This window comes from Etheostoma spectabile, chromosome 4 (assembly GCF_008692095.1).
Source record: "Etheostoma spectabile isolate EspeVRDwgs_2016 chromosome 4, UIUC_Espe_1.0, whole genome shotgun sequence".
Lineage (NCBI taxonomy): Eukaryota > Metazoa > Chordata > Actinopteri > Perciformes > Percidae > Etheostoma > Etheostoma spectabile.
The window spans coordinates 19116045-19137695 of record NC_045736.1 but is presented as its reverse complement, the minus strand read 5'-3'; the positions used below and the strand labels follow the sequence as shown (position 1 = coordinate 19137695).

General features: G+C 41.8%; 3 protein-coding genes across 3 annotated transcripts; 1 reads left to right on the top strand and 2 right to left on the bottom strand.

Moving 5' to 3' along the window:
• Positions 1-1287: 1287 nt before the first annotated feature.
• Positions 1288-13941, bottom strand: eefsec (eukaryotic elongation factor, selenocysteine-tRNA-specific). The gene is made up of 7 exons (XM_032514388.1): positions 13137-13941; positions 10828-11035; positions 10459-10555; positions 7670-7834; positions 6150-6794; positions 4057-4213; positions 1288-2003 (listed from the first exon to the last, which is right to left on the bottom strand). The coding sequence occupies exons 1-7, from the start codon at positions 13438-13440 to the stop codon at positions 1822-1824; spliced, it is 1758 nt and encodes a 585-aa protein (XP_032370279.1). The 5' UTR covers positions 13441-13941; the 3' UTR covers positions 1288-1821.
• Positions 13942-14232: 291 nt separating this feature from the next.
• ruvbl1 (RuvB-like AAA ATPase 1) lies at positions 14233-19988 on the top strand. Its single transcript, XM_032514415.1, has 11 exons — positions 14233-14373; positions 15040-15126; positions 15231-15363; positions 16501-16652; positions 16943-17032; positions 17707-17856; positions 18570-18633; positions 18729-18927; positions 19027-19129; positions 19208-19299; positions 19614-19988. Exons 1-11 carry the CDS (start codon positions 14233-14235, stop codon positions 19771-19773), a joined length of 1371 nt encoding a protein of 456 aa, XP_032370306.1. The 3' UTR covers positions 19774-19988.
• Positions 19989-20090: 102 nt separating this feature from the next.
• mustn1a (musculoskeletal, embryonic nuclear protein 1a) lies at positions 20091-21308 on the bottom strand. Its single transcript, XM_032514471.1, has 3 exons — positions 21049-21308; positions 20799-20928; positions 20091-20534 (listed from the first exon to the last, which is right to left on the bottom strand). Exons 1-3 carry the CDS (start codon positions 21055-21057, stop codon positions 20437-20439), a joined length of 237 nt encoding a protein of 78 aa, XP_032370362.1. The 5' UTR covers positions 21058-21308; the 3' UTR covers positions 20091-20436.
• Positions 21309-21651: the final 343 nt, after the last annotated feature.

Sequence of the window (21651 nt, the reverse complement as noted above, 5' to 3'; positions counted from 1 at the left end):
CTGCCATCAAGCAGTTAAATGAACATGAAGAACAGGTGTAATCACTTTCCCATGTCAGGGATCTGCCTCATACAATAATATATGAAAGCACCAATTGTTAATCCTACAATATCATCGTAATGTTGATAACAAGGTATTTGGTTAAAAGTATTGTGATATTTGATTTTATTTATATCGCCCAGCCCTAGTGAGGTAAGAACACACTCCCAGCTGGAGTCCCATAGCCTCCTGCCACAATTAGCTACGGCTCAAAAGCGGATTATTCGGTCCCAAACCTCCTCACCTAAGCTGTGGTGTCTCTCTCTCTCTACACACACACACACACACACACACACACACACACACACACACACACACACACACACCACACACACACACACACAACACACACACACACACACACCCACACACCAACACACACACACACACACACACACACACACACACACCACACACCACCACACACACACACACACACACCACACACACACACACACACACACACACACACACACACACACACACACACACACACACACACCTTTATCTAGACAAAGAAGATGAAAATAAAAAAAAAGTACAAGAATGATATATCTTTAAAAACAAAAAACGGTGTATAAAATTATATTTAGGAGCCTAACGATGATTTCCATTTCTTTCTCATGAGACATCAGACCAGTAATGGCCAGAGAAAAAGGTTTTCAATAAAAACCGTAATGGATGGAAAATGAAAGAAGGGGGGTGGAGCGAGAAAGAGAAATTGGAGAGACACAGGAATAAAAAGCGACAGATTTTTTTCCCGTCTGGTTTTCTATAAGAACGAGAAGAGATAAGACTAAAAGGACTGTCACTCAGAGGAACAATCCTTGCAGTGTCCCTTCTTGCTCCTGCTGCTCCTCCCTCTCTCTCTCCAATTTCCACAGATTCCTGCTGAGATAGAGTCACTGTGCAAAGGGGCAGTTTGCTGACATCATCCGCCACATACTGAGTGTCCAGCACTCTCACTGCCCCGCCCCACAACACTTCTGTGACAGGATGGACACACTCGCAGAGATGATGATTTCTGCCATGTACAGTTCTCATTGACCATCAATCAACAACAATATGGATTGTCAATGTAACAATTTTCTCGCCATTTAATTTTTGTTTTTTTTATTGCATGGAGAGTGCTTCATAATGTACTTATGTTAAAATGTTTTTGAACATAAGTAGTGATGAATTCAACTGGTTGCAAACAGTTTGGTACACAACAGAACCAAAGATCACGCAAAAAACTGCAGTCAGAAATAAAGTTTCAGCATAGATTAAGCTTTATTTGTCTTTCTATAAAGATCATTATTCAAATAATCTCAAACAGTCCCTGGAATAACTGGTATTCTTGGTAAAAATGCAGCTCTACAAACTGTCATTAAAGTAAAATTAAATGCAAATGTCAAAAAAATAATTTTGAAATCACACAGCCAATAAAACCAGAAACGTAAATGCCAGTTAATGTGTTTTCGCCAATCAAGGCTCAGCTGAATTAGAAGCATAATGAAAGAAAAGAACAACAGGTACTGTTTTTTTTTTTAAGACAACTCAAATGCATTAAGAACAAAAGAGTGGCTTCCACCCTTGTAATGGTGCAATCTGAATCCAGTCCATATCCATAAAGGCAGGAAAAAAAAATCATTGTTTTATATGTGTTCAGCATTCCACAGTCATTGCATTTCAGCAGACTGTCTCCATCAGAGGCTGTGTTCCCTCACCTCAACATGACCTGTGAAACTGCCCTCTGCCTGTTTGAAGGACTGTGACAGGCTGATGTGTATGCAACAAAGGTCAAGACTGAACCATCTTTTTATGGGGATCAAAGACATACCGCTTGAAATGCAAATGAATGCTAACGGGCTGAGAATGTGTTTTAGGTTCCTCTTCATGTGCTGGTTCGCCTTTGCTTCCACCCTTCACTTTCTTCTTAGAGGTGGAGGTTAACAACTGCTTGGTTTCTGGGCAAAGACCCTCTGAAGAAAAGATAAACAGGCAGATCAAGTAAAAAGGTCGATTGACGAAAAAACAATATTTATATAAAAAGACCCCCTCATGTAATAAGTCAAAATTATACTGTCTACGCCCCTACACGATGTACAATATTTAGCTCAACTTAAATCATCTCAGTGTAGGTATATCTGATGCTTGAGATCTTTTCTTCCCGGTTATGTGTGCAGTAGGTGCTGTATCAGTGCTGGAGGCTGTTCAGTGTGCTGACCTTAAGATCAACTGATGCCTTCCTCCTCCTGAGGTAACTGATGAAAATAACAACCAGGTCTCCTTGAGTCTCTGTGTTAGTCTGGCTCATCCTGGCACTCTTCCCACACTTCAGTCTCATTCTCAGCCACACTGAGCTGTTTCCCGTGAATGCTGAGCTCATGCATGCACTACAAATTCAACCATGCCATCATATCTACCCCCTTGTTTTTCTGTATGTGGATGCTTGTTTGCCGTTTTGCACACAGAAGGTAAAAAATGTTCTGGGTTCACTGCTTTACACGCTGACTGTCTGACCTCCCATACAATGGCGCCAGCATTCGTCTTGTTATCGTTATGCCAATGTGAGGGTTGTTATGGTTGCAGCACCGACAAAAATCTCTTCTTGTTATCTACGATATGCTTAAAATGTCCGTGTACCCCCACAGAACACACTGACACACCCAAACTTTGGGTTTACATACAAGTGGCACATAGAAATTACACTTTTACACATTTGTCCTCAAGTACATTTCTAAGGTTAGAGTTGTGTGTAGAAAATATTTTAAAAAGCATTTACTACATCTACTTAATAAAAGAAATGCTGCACAGAATACTCATCAGAAAGTGTTTATCAGACAGAGTCCAAAATCAACACTCAAAAAAAGAATAAAGTATGGTCATAAATTGGTTTTGGTGCAAAAATAAAATAGGTTTCTTAGCCAAGTTGGCAGCAAGTTTATTCTGGAGTAGTAGTAGCAGCAGAAAACAAGGATAAAACCACTGTATTTCCGGTGCTTAATCCGGTTTGAAGGAATGATATTCTCACTGTGCCCCTAAAAACATTGACAAAAATTCTCAAATATGCAGATGTGCTCCTTTTGTTTGTTAGGAGATTTTGATAGACATTTGAGGACCAAACTATTTTAATTGAATAATAGAGAAAACTGCAGATCTGCAGATCTGCAGATGAATAGGTCATGACAATGATCGTTAGTTGCAGCCCTAGAAATAATGCAGGTACGAGGTACTGCCAAATAGCAACCTGTCACGCATTACCCAGCAAATCAATTAATATGTATACAGTGTGTATATAAAAAAGGAAAAACAGCTTTTGATAGTTGCAACATGCATCATGTACATTTATGCAAATGTATGCGCCATTATGCAAATGTAATGCCTGCTAAAAGGTTTAACTGACATAAAGCAAAACTTCAGAGGTAAAATGTCAAAAGCTATTGTAGGAGATATGTGGCGGTAACAATCATTCGACCTACCCCTTATTAGCAGAATAGCGCCATCTTTGCCTTTATGCCCGTGTGGAGTCTCTGATGAACACTACTGTATGTTAATTATGTTCATGCGTGAAGATGTGTACGTTAGTATGTCTGAGTCTTCTGAGTATGCAAGTGTGAGGCAGTGGAGAGGATATAGGTTAGGTTCTCTTTCTAAATGTTTTTGTTTTCTCTTCCCTCCCAGTGTGGAGCAGTGGGTTTGGAGCAACAGAAAGTAAAATAAACACAGAACAGACTTCCACCGGAACACAGGGAACCCCCAGAGGAATTTTGAGAATGTGGCTCAGGATGTCGGACCTGCCACTCTTACCGCATCCTGAAAATTGTCCGCAGAGCCCCAATGTCCAAGAAAAGACAGAGAAAGGGTTCTGGATGTGTGTATTAATGAAGACGGAGACTTGTCTATGCAACATTATCAAATGCCACAGTGAGTTTTATATGTGTGACTCAAGACTCGATAAACAGTATCAATAGTTGGAGTATCAGTGTGACGGAGGTGAAGAAACAATAACTTCTCAGGTCATGTAAACCTTACCTTGTACTCGGATCTTGAACTTCCCGCTCTGTCCAAACCCACCTTCGATAACGCCACTCTCGCCTGTTGACAGTGTGACCTTCAACCCCACAAAGAGCTGGAGGTTGGTCTCCTTCTTGAACAGGTTGCGGCCAATCACAGTGTAATCGTCAGTCACCTGAGCACAAGAGAATTGGAAAGAGTCAAATAAAATAAAAGCACAGAATGAGAGATGTGATGAACATTAGTTGTTAAGGGCGTTTTCACACCGAGTTTGTTTGGCCCGCTGGTGGTGTTCGTTTGGCAGGTGAGATCGCTGCAATCTCACTGCGCACCAAAAGAGGACCAAACAAGCGTACTGAGACCGGCTTGAAGAGGTGGTCTCGGTACGCTTTCAATTCTGGAGCGGTCAGTTTGTGGTGAGAACGTGATCCGTACACAAACCGGACCAACTATACAAACTCCGCCAGTCTGAGCTAATGTCTCCTGTAGTCAGGTGTGTTTAGCAGTCTGCAATGCAGCAGAGCAGCAAACTGTAGCAGCGCGCAGTGTTTCAAGCTCACCGTCCGCCACTCGTATCTCTGTGGTCAAACCAGCCACCGCCAAAATTGCAGACAGACGCTGTCAGCGTCACAAGTCTCAATGACCAGAGCAGAGTAGTAGAGCAGTAGCAAAGTGTATTCACTTTCTTTCCCCGGACATATACGACCAATAAGTGTTTTAGTTTGGTTTCATTTTTCCTTCCTTAGATGTTTAGATCTTGTGACATCACTCTGCAATGATGGCAGAGTAAGTAAGAGGAGCTGATCCTCTGTCCTGTGCCCTCATCAAACTGTACAACTTTCTGTAAGCCACATTCTCCAAGGCTCGCTGCCGCCTGGCTGTCTCGCATTCATCTTCCTGCACATTTTATGCTATATTTGTTTGTATTTCTTTCTTATCATTCATCACTAAGTCGATCTAACCCGCCACTAATCTGATAACATGAGGGCACCGCTCTGTCTCCAACTCACCCCCCCACCTCCACCCCACCGCCAGCTCTTCCACTCTCTTCTGCCTAACCCTCATTCATTCTTGAACATTTGACCCCAACGTCCCTTGAGCGTGACTGATGCGCTGATTAAAAAAAAAAATCAGTTGCTGTACACGTCTGACAGACCGTATGAATTGTGACTGGATGAGGCAGTCATATCTCAACAATGCCAGTAATGTGTTCTTTTACATAAAACAAATTCTTAAGTCATGAACTATAACTGCCTCTTTTTGGAAGACAGATGAAGGGCAAATGTAACGTCACATGACCATCGTCTGACCTCTTGCACATGCTGTTCTACTCTTGAGTTACTGACCGGAGATGTCAACAGCCTGAGGTGCTAACAGCAGGAAACTAGTTCACACACTTGAACCATTACCTGAAACTGACCCTGCACAAGGGTGAATACTGCATACAGAGAAACTTGACTGTACAGTGCAGAATGACAACAGTCATAACATCTTCCATGCACCCTTGTAAATACGAACTGTGAGAAGTTGGAAGCTGTAGACTTTTTTTTTTTAATTCCCAAATCAGATGTCGAGGTCAATAAAAAAGCAACAGCATTAGATAAGATGAGTTAAGGATCAGTATGAACTAGAGCTCAGGATTTAGGACAGAACGTAACAGTAACACAACAAAAATAAAAAGATTGAGAAAGAAGCTGAGCCAGAAGTGAGGGAAGGTTAACACTCACAGTCATAAGGGTATTCCTGTGCCACTCAGGTGTGTCCAGCCTCTGACAGCTAGACAAGGCTAGTGGCGTCAGTTGGCCACCCACGCACGCCTCTGTGTCACAGAGCACATGCTAAGGCATGCATACCCATCCATGCCTCACCAGGGCTGCTCGTCCATGCTTGTTTGTGTGTGCGTGTTTAGGATTGTACAATAGAGGCTCTGTCTGAGGCACGCTTCAGTGCCACCAGCAAGAAATGAGAAACATCCAAAGAAGAACCAGAGCCAGAAGAAGGAGTACCAGATAATAGAGAGGACAGAGAAGCCTGGGCAATACTCAAGAGAAAGCAGAGGACGGCAGTCAGAAAAAGACCATTTTAAATAAACGGTTGAGTGTCCTACTCACCCTTTCCACCTGGCCCTCCTTGTGTTTGGTCTTGTAGATGTGCAGACGAGGCAGAGCAGTCTCAGCGTAGCCTTTATCTTCAAACCCATGAAGCAGACGGCCATGGAAGGCCAACCGGCATGCATTAGCGTGGATGTCTGTGTCCAGCTTAGAACCAATCACCAGGCAGAGTGAGGGGCATGTGACTGGCCGCTCAAACTCTAACAAGGCCCATTGCTCGGGGTCAGGTCCTGGACTTGCCTCTCTCTGACCGGTGACATATTCATCCTGGTAGAAGTACTCCCTCTCAAAGGTGAAGGGTGTATCCAGTGAGCAGGGCTGTGATGTAGGTGGTGTAGTGTCTGAGGGGGGCTCTGAGGCACCCACAGGTGGCAGGCCAAAGAAGGCAACCCTTGCCATGATTGTCTCATGACCCATGGTGATGTGGAACTTGGCACGGGTGGCAAGAGAGCCCTTGAAGTAGCCTATCTTCCTCACAGAGATGACAGCTGCATAGAGGTTGCGCAGGGACCCTGGGGTGCAAACCACACCCCGCTCTAACAGTTTAGGGTCAAATTGTGTCACACACACACCCACACGATCCCCCTGCATGGCCCCTGACACTGGCTTTCGAAACATCTGCACAGACTTTATCTTCTTGGTCACCTGATGTCAGAGAGTACAGAGATACAATAAATAACAGATTTCTAACTTAAATTTAATACCTATCTAATTTAACATCAATAGAACGGATTTGAACACAATTCTCACGAGAAAGCAGAAAGTACATAAATTCACAGTAGGCTATATTATTGCTGATAAAAGTTCATAGCTCTCAACGATGCTTCAGCCATAAATGTGTGTTTACCAGCCGCCACAGCAACGCTGGTATTGTTTTCACCTTTGTGTCTGTGTCTGCATCCGTGCGTGTTCTGGAGACACCTACTGTAGTGGGAACTACCACAGAAGCAGGGCCAACTTTAACTTTACATTTAAAACATAGAAACTAAACGTGGAATACAGCATGAGATTAAATTCAGAAAAACATCAGTTATTACCTCTACACTACAGAGATGAGAGGCCCTACAGAGAACTTGGGGGGGGGGGGGTCCTATGTTGTCTATATCTATCTTACTAGGCTACCTGTCCATCTACCCATCTATGATTGAGGGATCTGGCATACCATAATGTGTCTGTGGTTGTTTAGTAGTGGCACAGATCAAGGCTCCATAACAAATTACAGTTAATTTAGCCATTTGCTGCCACTAGGAGGTGAACATGAAAACTGCAGACAAAACTGCTGAGCCTTGCTGAAAGTGTGCATCTGGTCTAAATTAAAAACTTGTGTGCTGCCAGTCCACCCCAAGTTTCCTCATCCTTCCCTCACATTAAACTGATACATCCTCTGCACCCACTTGGACATCCCTCCCTCTGTCTGCCCACTTCCAGTCAACCTCTGAACTTCAGAATACCAGCACTTTGGTATGTTACCTGCTTGTAAATATCACAGATACATTGCATGCCCGTTTTTCATAGCACACCTGTAGTGCTGGGATTTCCACAGTGTCGTTGATAGCCAGCGACCCCTGCAGCATGGTTCCAGTCATGACAGTTCCCTGACCACGGATGGAAAAGCAATGGTCTACAGCCATCAGGAGGTCACCTCTGGGGTCTCTCTTAGGGAGGTATGTCTGCTTCTTCAAAAGCTGAGACAGATGACAAAAGGGCAAGAGGAAAGAACTATTTATTTATACACACAAGAGATAACTGCTGTTATAACACTGCAATGTCACACATAAAGTACACAAATATGAAAGTAGGTAAAAGAGAGGCCCTAATTAGATCCATATCTAGCTAGTGCTAAGTCTGACTGTGATGGCTCGACAATCACTGCCTCACACGCCACTTGCATCATAAGTGCTGTTCTGAACGTTATGAGAGCCATACTGCTGTTTTTTACACCCAAGGAAAAAGAGGCATACTGTGTCAGGTAAACTTGACAAGACTACCGCCTGACCGATAAATTAGTCAGGCTGATATTAGCTCATTGCAGATACATTGGTATCAGCGTACAGTATATACATTTGTTGGCCAGTAATCAAGAAATTGCAGTACAGAAATTACATCCGGGGCGGCTGTGGCTCAGTGGTAGAGCGGTTGCCTGCCAATCGGAAGGTTGGTGGTTCGATCCCCGCCCCTGCAGTCATTGTCGAAGTGTCCTTGGGCAAGACACTGAACCCCGAGTTGCCCCCGATGCTGCGCATTGGAGTGTGAATGTGTGTGAATGTTTATCTGATGAGCAGGTGGTACCTTGTACGGCAGCCCCGGCCACAGTGTATGAATGTGTGTGAATGGTGAATGTTTCCTGTAGATGTAAAAGCGCTTTGAGCAGTTGTTAAGACTGGAAAAGCGCTATATAAATACAGCACATTTACATTTACATTTACATAGATGTGTATGCAGTAATTCTAGTATCCATTACTTAGTTGGTCCATCAGAGCACTGTATGTTAAGTGTTCATGTAAAACAAAAAGTAGTATCTAAAGATGTTATAAGGTTTTTTTAATCTGTAAGCCTTAAAATGGAGTTTTGGTTAAACTAAAGACAATAACTGACAACAGTGACTTACAGTGGGGCTCGAAAGTTTGGGCAACCCAGGTAAAAAATTGTAATAATGTGCATAAAGAAGCCAAGAAAAGATGGAAAGATCTCCAAAAGGCATCAAATGACAGATTAGACACTTGTATAATATGTCACAAACATTTACACTTTCAAAATAACAGAAAACATTAAAATGGCGTCTGCAAAAGTTTGGGAACACTGCAGAGTTTATAGCATGCACCACTCCCTTTGGAAAGCTGAGACCTGACAGTGTCATGGATTGTTCTCAGTCGTCTGGAAAGACCAGGTGATGTCAATCTTAAGGTTTTAAATGCCCAGACTCATCTGACCTCGCCCCAACAATCAGCACCATGGGTTCTTCTAAGCAGTTGTCTAGGAAACGGAAACTGAAAATAGTTGACGCTCACAAAGCAGGAGAAGGCTATAAGAAGATAGCAAAGTGTTTTCAGATGCCAATATCTTCTGTTCAGAATGTAATTAAGAAATGGCAGTCATCAGGAACAGTGAAAGTTAAAGCGAGATCTGGAAGACCAAGAAAAATGTCAGACAGAACAGCTTGAAGGATTGTGAGAAAAGGAAGTCAAAGCCCACGTTTGACTGCACGATCCATCCAGAAAGACACTGTGGTACATCATTCCAGTATAAAGAGATACTTGTACAGATATAGTCTTCATGGAAGAGTCATCAGAAGAAAACCTCTTCTACGTCCTCACCACAAAATTCACCGTTTGAAGTTTGCAAATGAACATAGAGACAAGCCTGATGCATTGTGGAAACAAGTTCTGTGGACCGATGAGGTTCAAATAGAACTTTTTGGCCAGAACGAGCAAAGGTACGTTTGGAGAAGAAAGGGCACAGAATTTAATGAACAGGAGCCTCTGTCCAACTGCTAAGCATGGGGGTGGCTCAATCATGCTTTGAGGTTGTATTGCAGCCAGTGGCACAGGGAACATTTCACGAGTAGAAGGAAAAAGGGATTCAATAAAATTTTGGACACTTACTTGATGCCATCTGTGAAAATGCTTAAGTTATAGAGAGGATGGCTTCTACAAATAGATAATGATCCTAAATCCTCAAAATCCACGATGGATTACATCAAGAGGCGTACACTGAAGGTTTTGCCATGGCCTTCACAATCTTCTGACCTCAACATAGTTGAAAATCTATGGATAGACTTTAAAAGAGAAGTGCGTGACAGACAGCCCAGAAATCTCAAAGAACTGAAAGACTTTTGGAAGGATGAATGGGCGAAGATACCTCAAACAAGAATTGAAAGACTCTTGGCTGACAAATTTTTATCTGGGGTGCCCAAATTTTCGAGACCCACTGTAAATGTGTTTGAATTTCTTAAACCAATGCTTCTCCTTCATTAATTTAATTACATGGCATGAAATAAATCCTTTTGAAATTGTGTAGTACATCAAATACTGTAATTAATAGTTTGCCAGTAACCACCACCATCTTTTAAGTACGGTGCATACTGTATATAATTCTATAGCATATAGTATAAAAATTATATAGTTGACTGAACAAAGAAAGTATTCTGTTGACAGTTTTAGTAAACATAACTGAGGACTTGCATTACTATTTTACCACCACTTGAACATGTCAGCTGACTAACGGCATTTGTTCCTAAGTGAGAACTTATGTCCTCTTTTTGAACTAAATTATAAACAATGGAGGGGAACCAGTGTGTTCCAAACTTTACCTCTATTAACTCTGGCACTCCATGTGGCTCCTCTGTGTCAGGTGCCTCTGGGCCTCCAGGCTTTGCTGCAACAGCAATCACTGGACATTCCTTAAATCTGGCCAATTGAAAAAAAGGCATATTGGAAAAAATTCATGCTTTGATGTTAAAGTAATGATTAAAGTTACGTTGAATAAAAAAAAAAAAAAGTGGGTCTGACAGACTGCTGGAATGCAGAGAGGGAGACAGAATGCGTAATGAATGAGGAAGTTTGACAAGAGATTCAATCCTGGGCCACTGGGAGTACATGGGATGCCCTAACCTACTTAGCTATCTGGGCCCACATTTCCACAATATCACGATTTATTATGTTTTTTACTTAATGCAGACCTGGTGCTCTCCAGAGTTTTGTGCAGTCTCTTGGTCATTTTCTCAATGGCACTCTGTCTCTTGTTAGGTGGCAGTAGGTCAACTTTGTTCAGGACGACCACCATACAAGAGCAAGTAAGCTCTCCTATCAGCAGACACTCTGCCGTCTGAGTCTGCACCCCTTTCACCACATCCACCACCAGCATCATCAGGTCAATGATTTGGGCACCTAGAGAGAGAGCAGAAAATGCAAAGAATAATCAAAACTATGTGAAATATTACTTACATTGAATAAAAGCAGCAAGCTGAATAAGAACAAAACAGTAATTTAACAACTGTGAGTCAAGACTACAAAGCCAACAACAGCCACACAAACAGGAATGGACACAAATATCCAAACATAACAGTAGAACAAGAAGAGAAATTAAGGGGAGGGGTGCACAAAAGCAAAGCGAGAGTAAAGGGCTAGAGGGTTGAAACCAGAGCTGCAGCTCACTTGGTTGTCTTTCCTTTACCTCTTTTCTTTTCCTGACTTTGGCAGTCTCTCTTTCCTGTGCTCCCTTCTTTTCTCTCCCTCTATTTGGCTCCCTCTCTTTCCTGTGCTCTTCCCACTTGGGACAGGAGGGGAAGTTTAATACATAGCCCAATCTCCACACTTTCCTTCCTCCCTAATCTACAGCATGTGCCACCCCACTGGCTCATTGACTTCATTTAGTATGTACACGGCAAAGCAACATTCAGTGTTTGAGTGCCTCTTGTCTGCTGTAATACCAAAACCAGTACTTCTACCAAAGTCTGCCTATCTCACACTCTTTAAGTTTAAAAAATTCTGATCTTGGTTGTTTGTGTGACAAACAAGAAGGACTAAGGGAGAAAGTAGGTAATAGAGATTAGGTAATTATCTGCTCTGGACACTACTTTTAATTCTCTTTATACTCCTAACCATCCAAGTCTCTACTACATGAGAAACCCAGCTGCTTGCAGCAAAAAGGCGCCCTCTGCTGGATAACAGAGAGGATGTATTGAAAGAAACATCACACAGTGACCATGACTGTAAGATTTAGACAGACCTTTGTTGAGAACACAGGGTGGGACATGTAATAATGTGTAATGTATATAAGTAATAACATATTATCTTACGTATTACTGTGATGTTTTTATTGACACAATGGTATTATTATCACAATACATTCTCTTTTGATATTGTTACAGATACACACGGCACCAAGTAGTATCAGTGTTTGTGTTAGTATAATAATATGTCAAGCTATATCATGGCAGGGATTTTTTCTGCTTTTGCAATGTACTTCAAGCAGCTGCAAATTGAACAGCATGAACAGGGACTTTATCCCTGGACCTTCATCTTAAAACTTAAGTCAGATGCACATCAACTGACTGTTCTGCTTGTTTGGCCATTTCCAGTGTATGGCTGTTTACCACTTAGATCATGTGTGCGTCTTAAATAAGGTTTAGAGACTAGATGTACTTTGTGTCAGTAGTGTGCATTCTGGCTTACTGTCACTGCCATGGCTATCACTGAGACACTGGAATGGAAAAGAGCCATTATGTTATCAGCAATACCTGTGCTTTTCAGACTAGGACAAGTCAGAAAAAAAGGCCAATTTAAGAGGCATGTTTTTATCTTTGGTTGAATACACTCAGTTGTCAGTTTATTAGATACACTTAGCTAAAACTAATGCACTAATGTCTAATTTAACAGCCCTGTAGGTCACACTTGTTCAGTATAGTGAGAGGATAATGATAATAATAATAATAACAATTTAGACTTTATTAATCTTGCAAGGGAAATTACAATGTTTTTACTCTGTTATTATACACATTACACATAGGCCTGAAATACACACACATGCTCAGTAGCTACACATGCACTAATAGAGAGATGTTAGAGTGAGTGTGATTGCCCTGAGAAATTGGGGGTTCAGTGCCTTGCTCAAGAGCACCTTGGCAGTGCCCAGGCGGTGAACACCTTTCCAGCTACAGTCCACAAGCCAACTCCCTACAGACTGAGCTAGTGCCACCCCATCTTATATTTACAAAAAGGGACTAACACCTTGTAATATAACGCAATTTAACTTAACAGCACCACAAACTACAGCTTCTAAAATGAAGACAATGTTGAATAAACAACTGCGTGTAGCCTACCTCATAAATTGACAACTGAGTGTTGAGGTGTGGTTGCGTCGCCTGAGCTCGTATCTCCAACCATTGGTATAGGTCAACATATCCTGATCGTATCCTAAGTGTTTACCATCTATCTTTGACACTGACATATGTAGCACAAAAACTTGCAGAGAATTCAGAGAGCTCACCCCCAATGATAGTCCGAATAAGAGAGGCGTGTCCCGGACAATCCACCAGGGTGAACTGCAGGCTGTCGTACTGCTGCTGGCCTCCGCTGTCCCGCAGGTGATCAGGAAGATCCACCGTGAAGGAGGAGAAGCCGAGGTCCAGCGTGATGCCCCTCTCACGGGATTGCGGGTTCTTGTCGAAGGCAGCCGTGGACGCGGTGCTGCTAAGCGCCCTGGCAAGCGATGTCTTCCCACTGTCGACATGTCCGAGCACACCGACGTTAAAATTTAATGTTTTGGTACGACTGTCAGTAGACTCTGACATGTTGACACCAGTATGATGTAACTTAATGTTAACCAGCGTGCATTGAACTCAGCTCAAACGTAAACGTCTAAACACCGTTATTTGCTGTCAACAAGGTTTTCATTTGTTGACACACAATTATTAAACCCGAAATACATTCAACGACGAGCTGTTTTCACGAGTTAGTGGTTTACAGAACAAAAAAAGCTTTCAATAACTTTAACGTTTCTTCAGCACGCAAACGGCTCAGAGCAACGTCTCGTCCATTGCTGTGCATTCACTCCATCCTCGGGACAACATGCTAAAGCGGAACGTTTTTTCAGGAGCAAACAAAATGAAAAAGAGAAAAACTGACCGGGAAAAAAATTATTAAAACATCACTCTAAAGTATCGATGGGGAAATTAAAACACTGTATCGCTTTAGTTCTGCATTCATTTGAGACTCGTACTTAGCAACATTTTCACAAGTTGCAAGCAGTTTCTACTACGACAAAGCAATTGAAACACAAACGGAAATGAAAACTGTCACGGGCGGTGTTCTTGTTGGTAAAAATGATTGACGTGGACTTTAGCCAATCAATGTGTTGTATTGGTCGACAAGGTCCAATAGTTTTACTAGCTAGTTTAAACAGGCGGTACTTCTGGTTATTACTTCCGCTGATTTTCCCCATAGTAACCCACATGGAAACCTGTGTTTTGAGTTTCGGCGCCGATTGTGGCGGTGAGAAGTTTATCTAAGGCACAGAAGGTACTTTATTCACCGTTACCTATCTTGACGTTTTTACATCACACATTTGTAAAGTACTAGTAACTATGAAGATCGAGGAGGTGAAAAGCACCACGAAAACTCAGCGGATCGCCACTCACAGTCATGTCAAAGGACTTGGGCTAGACGAGGCCGGGAATGCTAAACAGGCAGCATGTGGTCTTGTAGGCCAGGAGGCTGCAAGAGAGGTAATATTCATGTTTAACCGCATCTACGTTATTATTGTGTTGTTTGGAGGAGTGACTTTCAGAGCTAAGATTTTTTTGCAGGGATGATTTCGCTCATTGCAGGCGGTCAGGTGCACCAACAAGCTAGTTCCTTTAGCACTGCCGTGGCGCTGTTTCTTACTCAGGTCAGGTTAGCTCACCTAAAGGAAAAGTCCACCCTAAATAGAAGTCACATTTATTAATGTTCTTTAAAAATAATAGCAAAAACTACAACAATTATGTGGATATTTTATCAGTCAAGTGAAGGACCTATTCATGTAAAACCAATCAAGATGTAAAGATTGAATCCCAAGCAAATATGTCTGGGTCCAGTGTCCACAGTCTGACACAAATTATAGATAGGGATATGACTATAAAAGACTCGGATTTCCAGGCTAAGGAGACACCTGAATATTTGTAAGGATGCATTACTGTCTAAAATAAAGTAATGCAGATGGACAGATTGGCCAGGGGTTAAAATGCACTTTGGGGACAATGCAGACACTTGGGGATAGGTTAACTAAATTCACACCTGCTTTACAGTTAATTCAAAATATCACAAACCAGCTGCTTGTATTGCAGTGAAGTCCTATTGACATTTTACCACTGTATGTCAGTATCTATTCTATATATGTTTTCCCCCACCAGGCTTGCGGAATCATTGTTGAGCTGATCCGTTCAAAGAAGATGGCAGGAAGGGCAGTGGTACTGGCAGGGCCTCCCGGTACAGGAAAGGTAAGTGTGCAGTGTTCATTCACTAGCAAGACAGCAGATAGCTTAATTGAATGTGGCTTGTGTTGTTGCTGCAGATTTTGACTCTTTTGTACTTGTTCCTCCAGACTGCCCTTGCCTTGGCTGTAGCACAGGAGTTGGGAAACAAGGTGCCTTTCTGCCCCATGGTTGGCAGTGAGGTCTACTCATCTGAGATTAAAAAAACAGAAGTATTAATGGAGAATTTCAGGAGGGCCATTGGTGAGTGTAATTATGATTTAAACTCCTTGGCCACAGCTCCTGCCTCCAAAACAAGTCACTGTTACTGAGGTGGTGGTTGTTGTTGTTGTTGTTTTTGCTCTGATCTGTCGGGGTAGGAGTTGGCAGTCATCATGATTGGTTACACTAGTGTCATTTTTAAATACTTGCAAACAGTCAATTAAAAAGGACTGTAATGCCAAGAGAAAGCCAATGTTAAAATTTTGGTAACATATTTGATGAACAGAGCTTCTTTGTAGATCATTATGAGTAGGTGAAATAAAGTAAAATATACAGGTTTTGTTTAAATCATACAAATAATATGTAAATACTGTATATTCATGGAAATGTGTATATAAAAAGAAAGAATGAAAATGTAGATTAAAAAACAAAATAATATAATCACCAGAATTTCTACTGAGACGTTCAGTGGTGAGGTCTGTTTATTATCCTGACTAAACAATACATTGTTTCTGGAAAAACTTAAAACCAACTCCATCGACTTTGATTGCGTTGCGTTGAATACCTCACCACATAAAATCGAAACTGGCTGTTTGTACCCAGGCTAAATTGGAACAGCTGTGTTAGTTCCTCCACTTTCTTCCTCTCTAGTCCTTGGGCAGAAAGAGCAAGGTGTCCTGAACACACAGTTCTCATGAGTTGAAAGGCAACACCTGACAGCAGATTAATGAGAATGGTGTTGAGAAGGCTGGTGAGGGGGGCAAGGGGTTTGTCTGACTGCTGATGGTACCTGTCGCAGTGTAGGAAATGGAGCTTAGGTAGAGGGAGAGCTGGTCATCAGCACCTTTTGCTCCTCCCCTAGAACAGGATCCTCAGGGGGGAGGGGGCTTCATTTTGAAGTTGTCATCACTCTGCTGATAAGAGTGCCATGACAGACAGTCCCTGCCTTAAGCACTGCTGCCTGACCCTCACCACAGTGGATCAGCCACCTGTGTCCTGCTCAGAGGTACAAGAGTGTGATCACGTTACACAAGACGATGCCCAGATATTTCATGGGCATGTGCACACGTGTACCATCTCTGTAATACAATGCATTGTACAGTAGACTGAAGGAAGCAGTGGCTTCGTTGATACAGGAATATAAAGGCTTGATTGTGTGTGTGTGTCACCCACATTCAGGACTGCGTATCAAAGAAACAAAGGAGGTGTATGAAGGGGAGGTGACCGAGCTGACCCCCTGTGAGACTGAGAATCCCATGGGTGGCTACGGAAAAACCATCAGCCACGTCATCATTGGTCTGAAGACGGGCAAAGGCACAAAGCAGCTCAAGGTCAGACTGGGAGCTGTAATCTTTTTTCATCTGCTACATTTAAACCACCCTGAGCTATATCGCATGTATAGAGAGTGTAATGATGACAATAATAACTGATTTCATGGGGACTGTTACTTTATCAAGGTATGTCACATTTAGTAATATCATTTGTCTTGCCTCCAGATTGTGTCTAGATGTGATGTTTTTTTTTCTCTTTCCCTTACAAAGTTTTTACCTGAACAACTCTTTATGTTTCATCTCCAGAGGACCAGTGTCTTACTTGGAAATTTCTTGTCTTGTTTTATTAGCTGGACCCCAGTATTTATGAGAGTCTTCAGAAAGAGCGTGTGGAAGTGGGAGATGTCATCTACATTGAAGCCAATAGTGGAGCTGTCAAGGTATTGCAATATCACTACCATGTTTTACTCCCTCACAATTGTCAAAGATTTTGATCAGCCAATTAGAGCAGAAAGAAATGTACATACCAGGTTTGAATTAACAAAATTGTTTAGTTCACAAATGAAACATTTCAAATAAACTGTAAGGAATATTTGGTAAGATCAAAGTTTAGTGTTTTCTTTCTGGCATGGCCTCGTCAGTCCTTCATGGTGGCGTTCTTTCACTTCTGCATCAAAGCCCTGCTGCATTTCTACTGTACTCAGGAATGAGCCTCCTGCAGCTCTTCATGCTCCCCCTATCTCTCTATCTCCCACAATGCCTATTTTCCAGCAGCAGGGCTTGTGGACTGTGTTGACAGGCCACAATGACGGTTCCTTTAATCGGCGCAGGTGGGCCGGCGGCGCAGATCGACTCAAGTCAGAGGCCAAAGGAGGAGGGCTGGACAACACATTTGTTACTGTTGACAGCCGTATCATGACCTGCCTTTCTGAAACTCTTTCATCTCTCAGCTGCATGCCCTCCATTTACCTGCTCTCCCTCCTCCCCCTGTGGTTTTTTCTTTCACTTTTGTCCAAAGCAATGTGAGACATCCGTTTTTAGAAGTACACATCTATAGTGGGTAGATTTCTAAATTCTTATCATTAACACATTTTGCCATACTGTGTCTTTGCAGAGACAAGGTCGCTGTGACACTTTTGCTACAGAGTTTGACCTGGAGGCAGAGGAGTATGTGCCGCTGCCCAAAGGGGATGTCCACAAAAAGAAGGAGATAGTTCAAGATGTCACACTGCATGACCTGGATGTTGCAAATGCCAGACCCCAGGTAAGTAACTGCAAATGGCATGCAAATTAATATAAATATCTTACAAAATAGATTAGTTTGTTTAATGTTACTTTGCAGAGTTATCCACTATATTGTTTATCCCTCCATCCAGATATATATATATACACTACCGTTCAAAAGTTTGGGGTCACTTACAAATTTCTATTCCACTCCATTATAGACATAATACCAGCTGATCTGAGTGGGTAGCTGATCTTTAATACAATATCTACATTAGCCATTATCAGCCACCATTCCTCCAATCATCCAAAGGCACATTCTGTTTACTAATCTGATATCATTTTAAAAAACTAACTTAATAAACACTGGAGAACGCTTTTGCAATTATGTGAGCACATAATGTAATCTGAAAACTGCTGCCCTGGTTAAAAAAACAATGCAACTGATCTCAGCTGGTATTCTGTCTATAATGGAGTGCAATGGAAATTTCTAAGTGACCCCAAACTTCTGACCGGTAGTGTATATATATAAATAAATTTTATACACACACACAACCCTAATGCCTTAAGTAAAAAAATGAGGAAAAATACAACCTTTAAGGACACCAATTTTCTTTGTGAATGAATAATGTACAATAAAAATAGCCCCACATCATCACATACCCTTCACCATATCTTGTGTCTGTGTGTGTGTGTGTGTGTGTGTGTCTTGTGTGTCTTTGTGTCAATTGCTTCTTCATCTTTTTATCTCAGGGAGGCCAGGACATTCTCTCTATGATGGGACAACTGATGAAGCCCAAAAAAACTGAAATCACAGGTAAAGAAAACCTGACAACTACCCCGCCCACATCTCTGTCAGGCTTGAGTTGATTTATATTGTTTATCCATTCCCTGTTTTCATTCATATTTTAGATAAGCTGCGTGCTGAGATAAACAAGGTGGTAAACCGCTACATCGACCAAGGTGTGGCTGAGCTCGTACCTGGTGTGTTGTTTGTGGACGAGGTGCACATGCTGGACATCGAATGCTTCACATACCTGCATCGAGCGCTCGAGAGCACCATCGCCCCCATCGTTGTGTTTGCTTCTAACAGAGGGAACTGTTTGATTAGGTAGGAGGTCTAACCAAATTGTCAAAATTCAACAGAAAAGAGCATTTTCTCACTAGGATGTAAGATTCGTAGCATTGACAATCATTTGTTGCTCACCAGGGGGACAGAGGACATCAGCTCTCCACACGGGATTCCTCTGGACTTGCTGGACAGAGTCATGATAATCCGCACCATGTTGTACACACCACAGGAGATGAAGCAGGTGAGTCTTGGCATCAAAGTCTGCATGTGAGATGTGTACCATTTGTGCATGTGTCACAAATGACGCTGTGGTTTGTAGATCATCAAGATCCGTGCTCAGACTGAGGGGATAAATATCAGCGAGGACGCTCTTGCACACCTGGCAGAGATCGGCACCAAGACCACCCTTAGGTAAGAATGTACATAATGTATCTATGAGCTGAGTGAAGAAATGAGCGGCCTTGCATTGAGCATCCACAGTGGTCCACTTTCTGGAACAATTTTTAAGTAAAAAAAAATGGAAATGAAAACAATTGTGGCTCTTTGGCACAAAAAGTCCAAAATTACTCTTTAAGGTAAAGTTTCAAAGGGAAATGTACAGTACAGTATAAAAGTACATTTTTACCCTTACATACATTTAGGCCCTGTAACTCCTCAATCTTCTTTTTATGGTAAAATGTACGTATATGTGAGGCTATACTGAGTGGATATTTATGTTTCCTTAGGTACGCTGTACAGCTGCTGACGCCGGCCAGCCTGCTGGGCCGTGTTCAGGGAAAAGAGACCGTGGAGAGGGAGCAGATAGAGGAAATTAACGAGCTGTTCTACGATGCAAAGTCCTCTGCCAAAATCCTCCAAGATCAACATCACAAGTTTATGAAATAAAATTGATTTCCACTCTTTTCTTTCCCAACCCGCATAGCTGGTGTTCAGCCAGCTGTTACATGGTTCACTTTGATTGCACATCTTTTGTTCATGCTTTTTCCCTTCACACCATGGTTCATTCTAGTGTCCCTGCCTCATTTACTGTAGTACTTTTGTTCTAATAGTTTTATTCATTCCGTTCATAAAGTAATTTTTGAATAAAAAGCAAAACACAAGTTGACTGTTTTCTGTAATATTTATGGAATGGTTTATTACATTTATTTTGATATTTACTATATTGCTGATACTTACAACAAAATAGGATGGATGAGAAAGAATTTGTTGTGAAACTCTTACAAAAGATTTTTTTTATATCAAGAAATAAAATGTCTTGCTAGTCTCCAATGCAATTGTATCAATTACTGAAGGCAGGATTATAACACTGCAACCTGAAATGTAGAATGAATGCTGCAGTTACAGAAACTGCACTAATGGTTAAATAAAAAAATTATCGGTTTTAAAAATGAAAAAGTTGCTCACCAGTATATAGAAATTATTTGTTTAAGGATCTTATCACCTTAAAGTGCCAAAGCATGCCATGACCAAACACAAACTGGAGGACAACTGATCTCAATCCCCTGAAGTGGAACAAGTGTTGTCCAACCATGGTCAGGAAGTCCAATGCTACTTCCTGATTGGTTGAGTTGAGCGTGTGTTCAAAACAGTCTCCACTCCTGACCTTGCACCACTGAACACAGAGGGAGCAGCTTTACCAAGTTTCTCTGAAAAAAGAGAAACAATCAGAATATTTCACTGTTAATGAGGCAGTGAAAAGGGTTAAGTAATATTGTGGATCTGAAAAAATACACAGACTTTATCTCATTGGATGAGAGAGAAGACTCATCATATCCTATCTGTATATGGAGTGGAAACTTGAGCATGAGGTAATGCCCCGTAAACATATTCACTGCCATGTGAGCTTAGCTGGACCAGATGCTGAAAACCAGACTGTTTTCAGATTCATCTATAAAACTGTGTGTCCTCACCGCACTCCTCCATCACTTCGATTGTCTTGCTCTTCGCTGGTCCACTCTTACCCAGTCTGTTCATTGTTTCAGTCAGGTCCTCGTTGCTCACCTCAGGACACTGCATTTGTTCATCTTTTTCCTGACCTGGCTGAGGGGCAGTGAAAAGAAACAAGTCAACAGCACACATCTGGTATTTTTGGCTCTCAATGTCTGCGGAAAGTCTTTTCAACAATATAAGAAAATGTCATCTCTAAAACAGTGGTCTTACGTGAGACATGTTGGTTGAGCAGTTGAAGATATGCTGTGAGAAAATCTTCTCTCTGTAAGATGTGTCTCTTTTTCTCTTGTGAGTCCAGTCCTAGAAGGGATTCTCTAGTGGACAATAAAATCAGTTCTTGAGACTAACAAATGACACAATGAGTGTATACGCTCCTCCTCTTTTCTGTCTTTCTGCCTCTGGTTGTTCTCCTGGTCTGGTGTCCTCCCTGCATTATTATTATAAAGTGATGAGATCACTATTACAACTTGTGACATTACACTTTCCCAAATAAGTGGTAGCAAGCGAAACAAATTGGGCTCAAAGTTCAAAAGGTATGACTCAAAAGAAGCTGGCTGTCTTAAGACATCAACAAAAACTTGAAACCATATCTGATTCGCACACAAGCACATGCAAAAAAGGAGAAGAGAGAAACATTGCCCTTCTTTAAAAAGAATGCTGTTCCCACCCCTTCCTGCTAATTTTCCATAATTACATAATTACTCAATCCTCAGAGACCCTAAATTCAGTGGCACTGTGTGCAAAGGAAGAACAAATAAAAAAGTTGTTTCAAGCAACATGTCAAATAATTACTGAACTCAAACCTACTTAGCT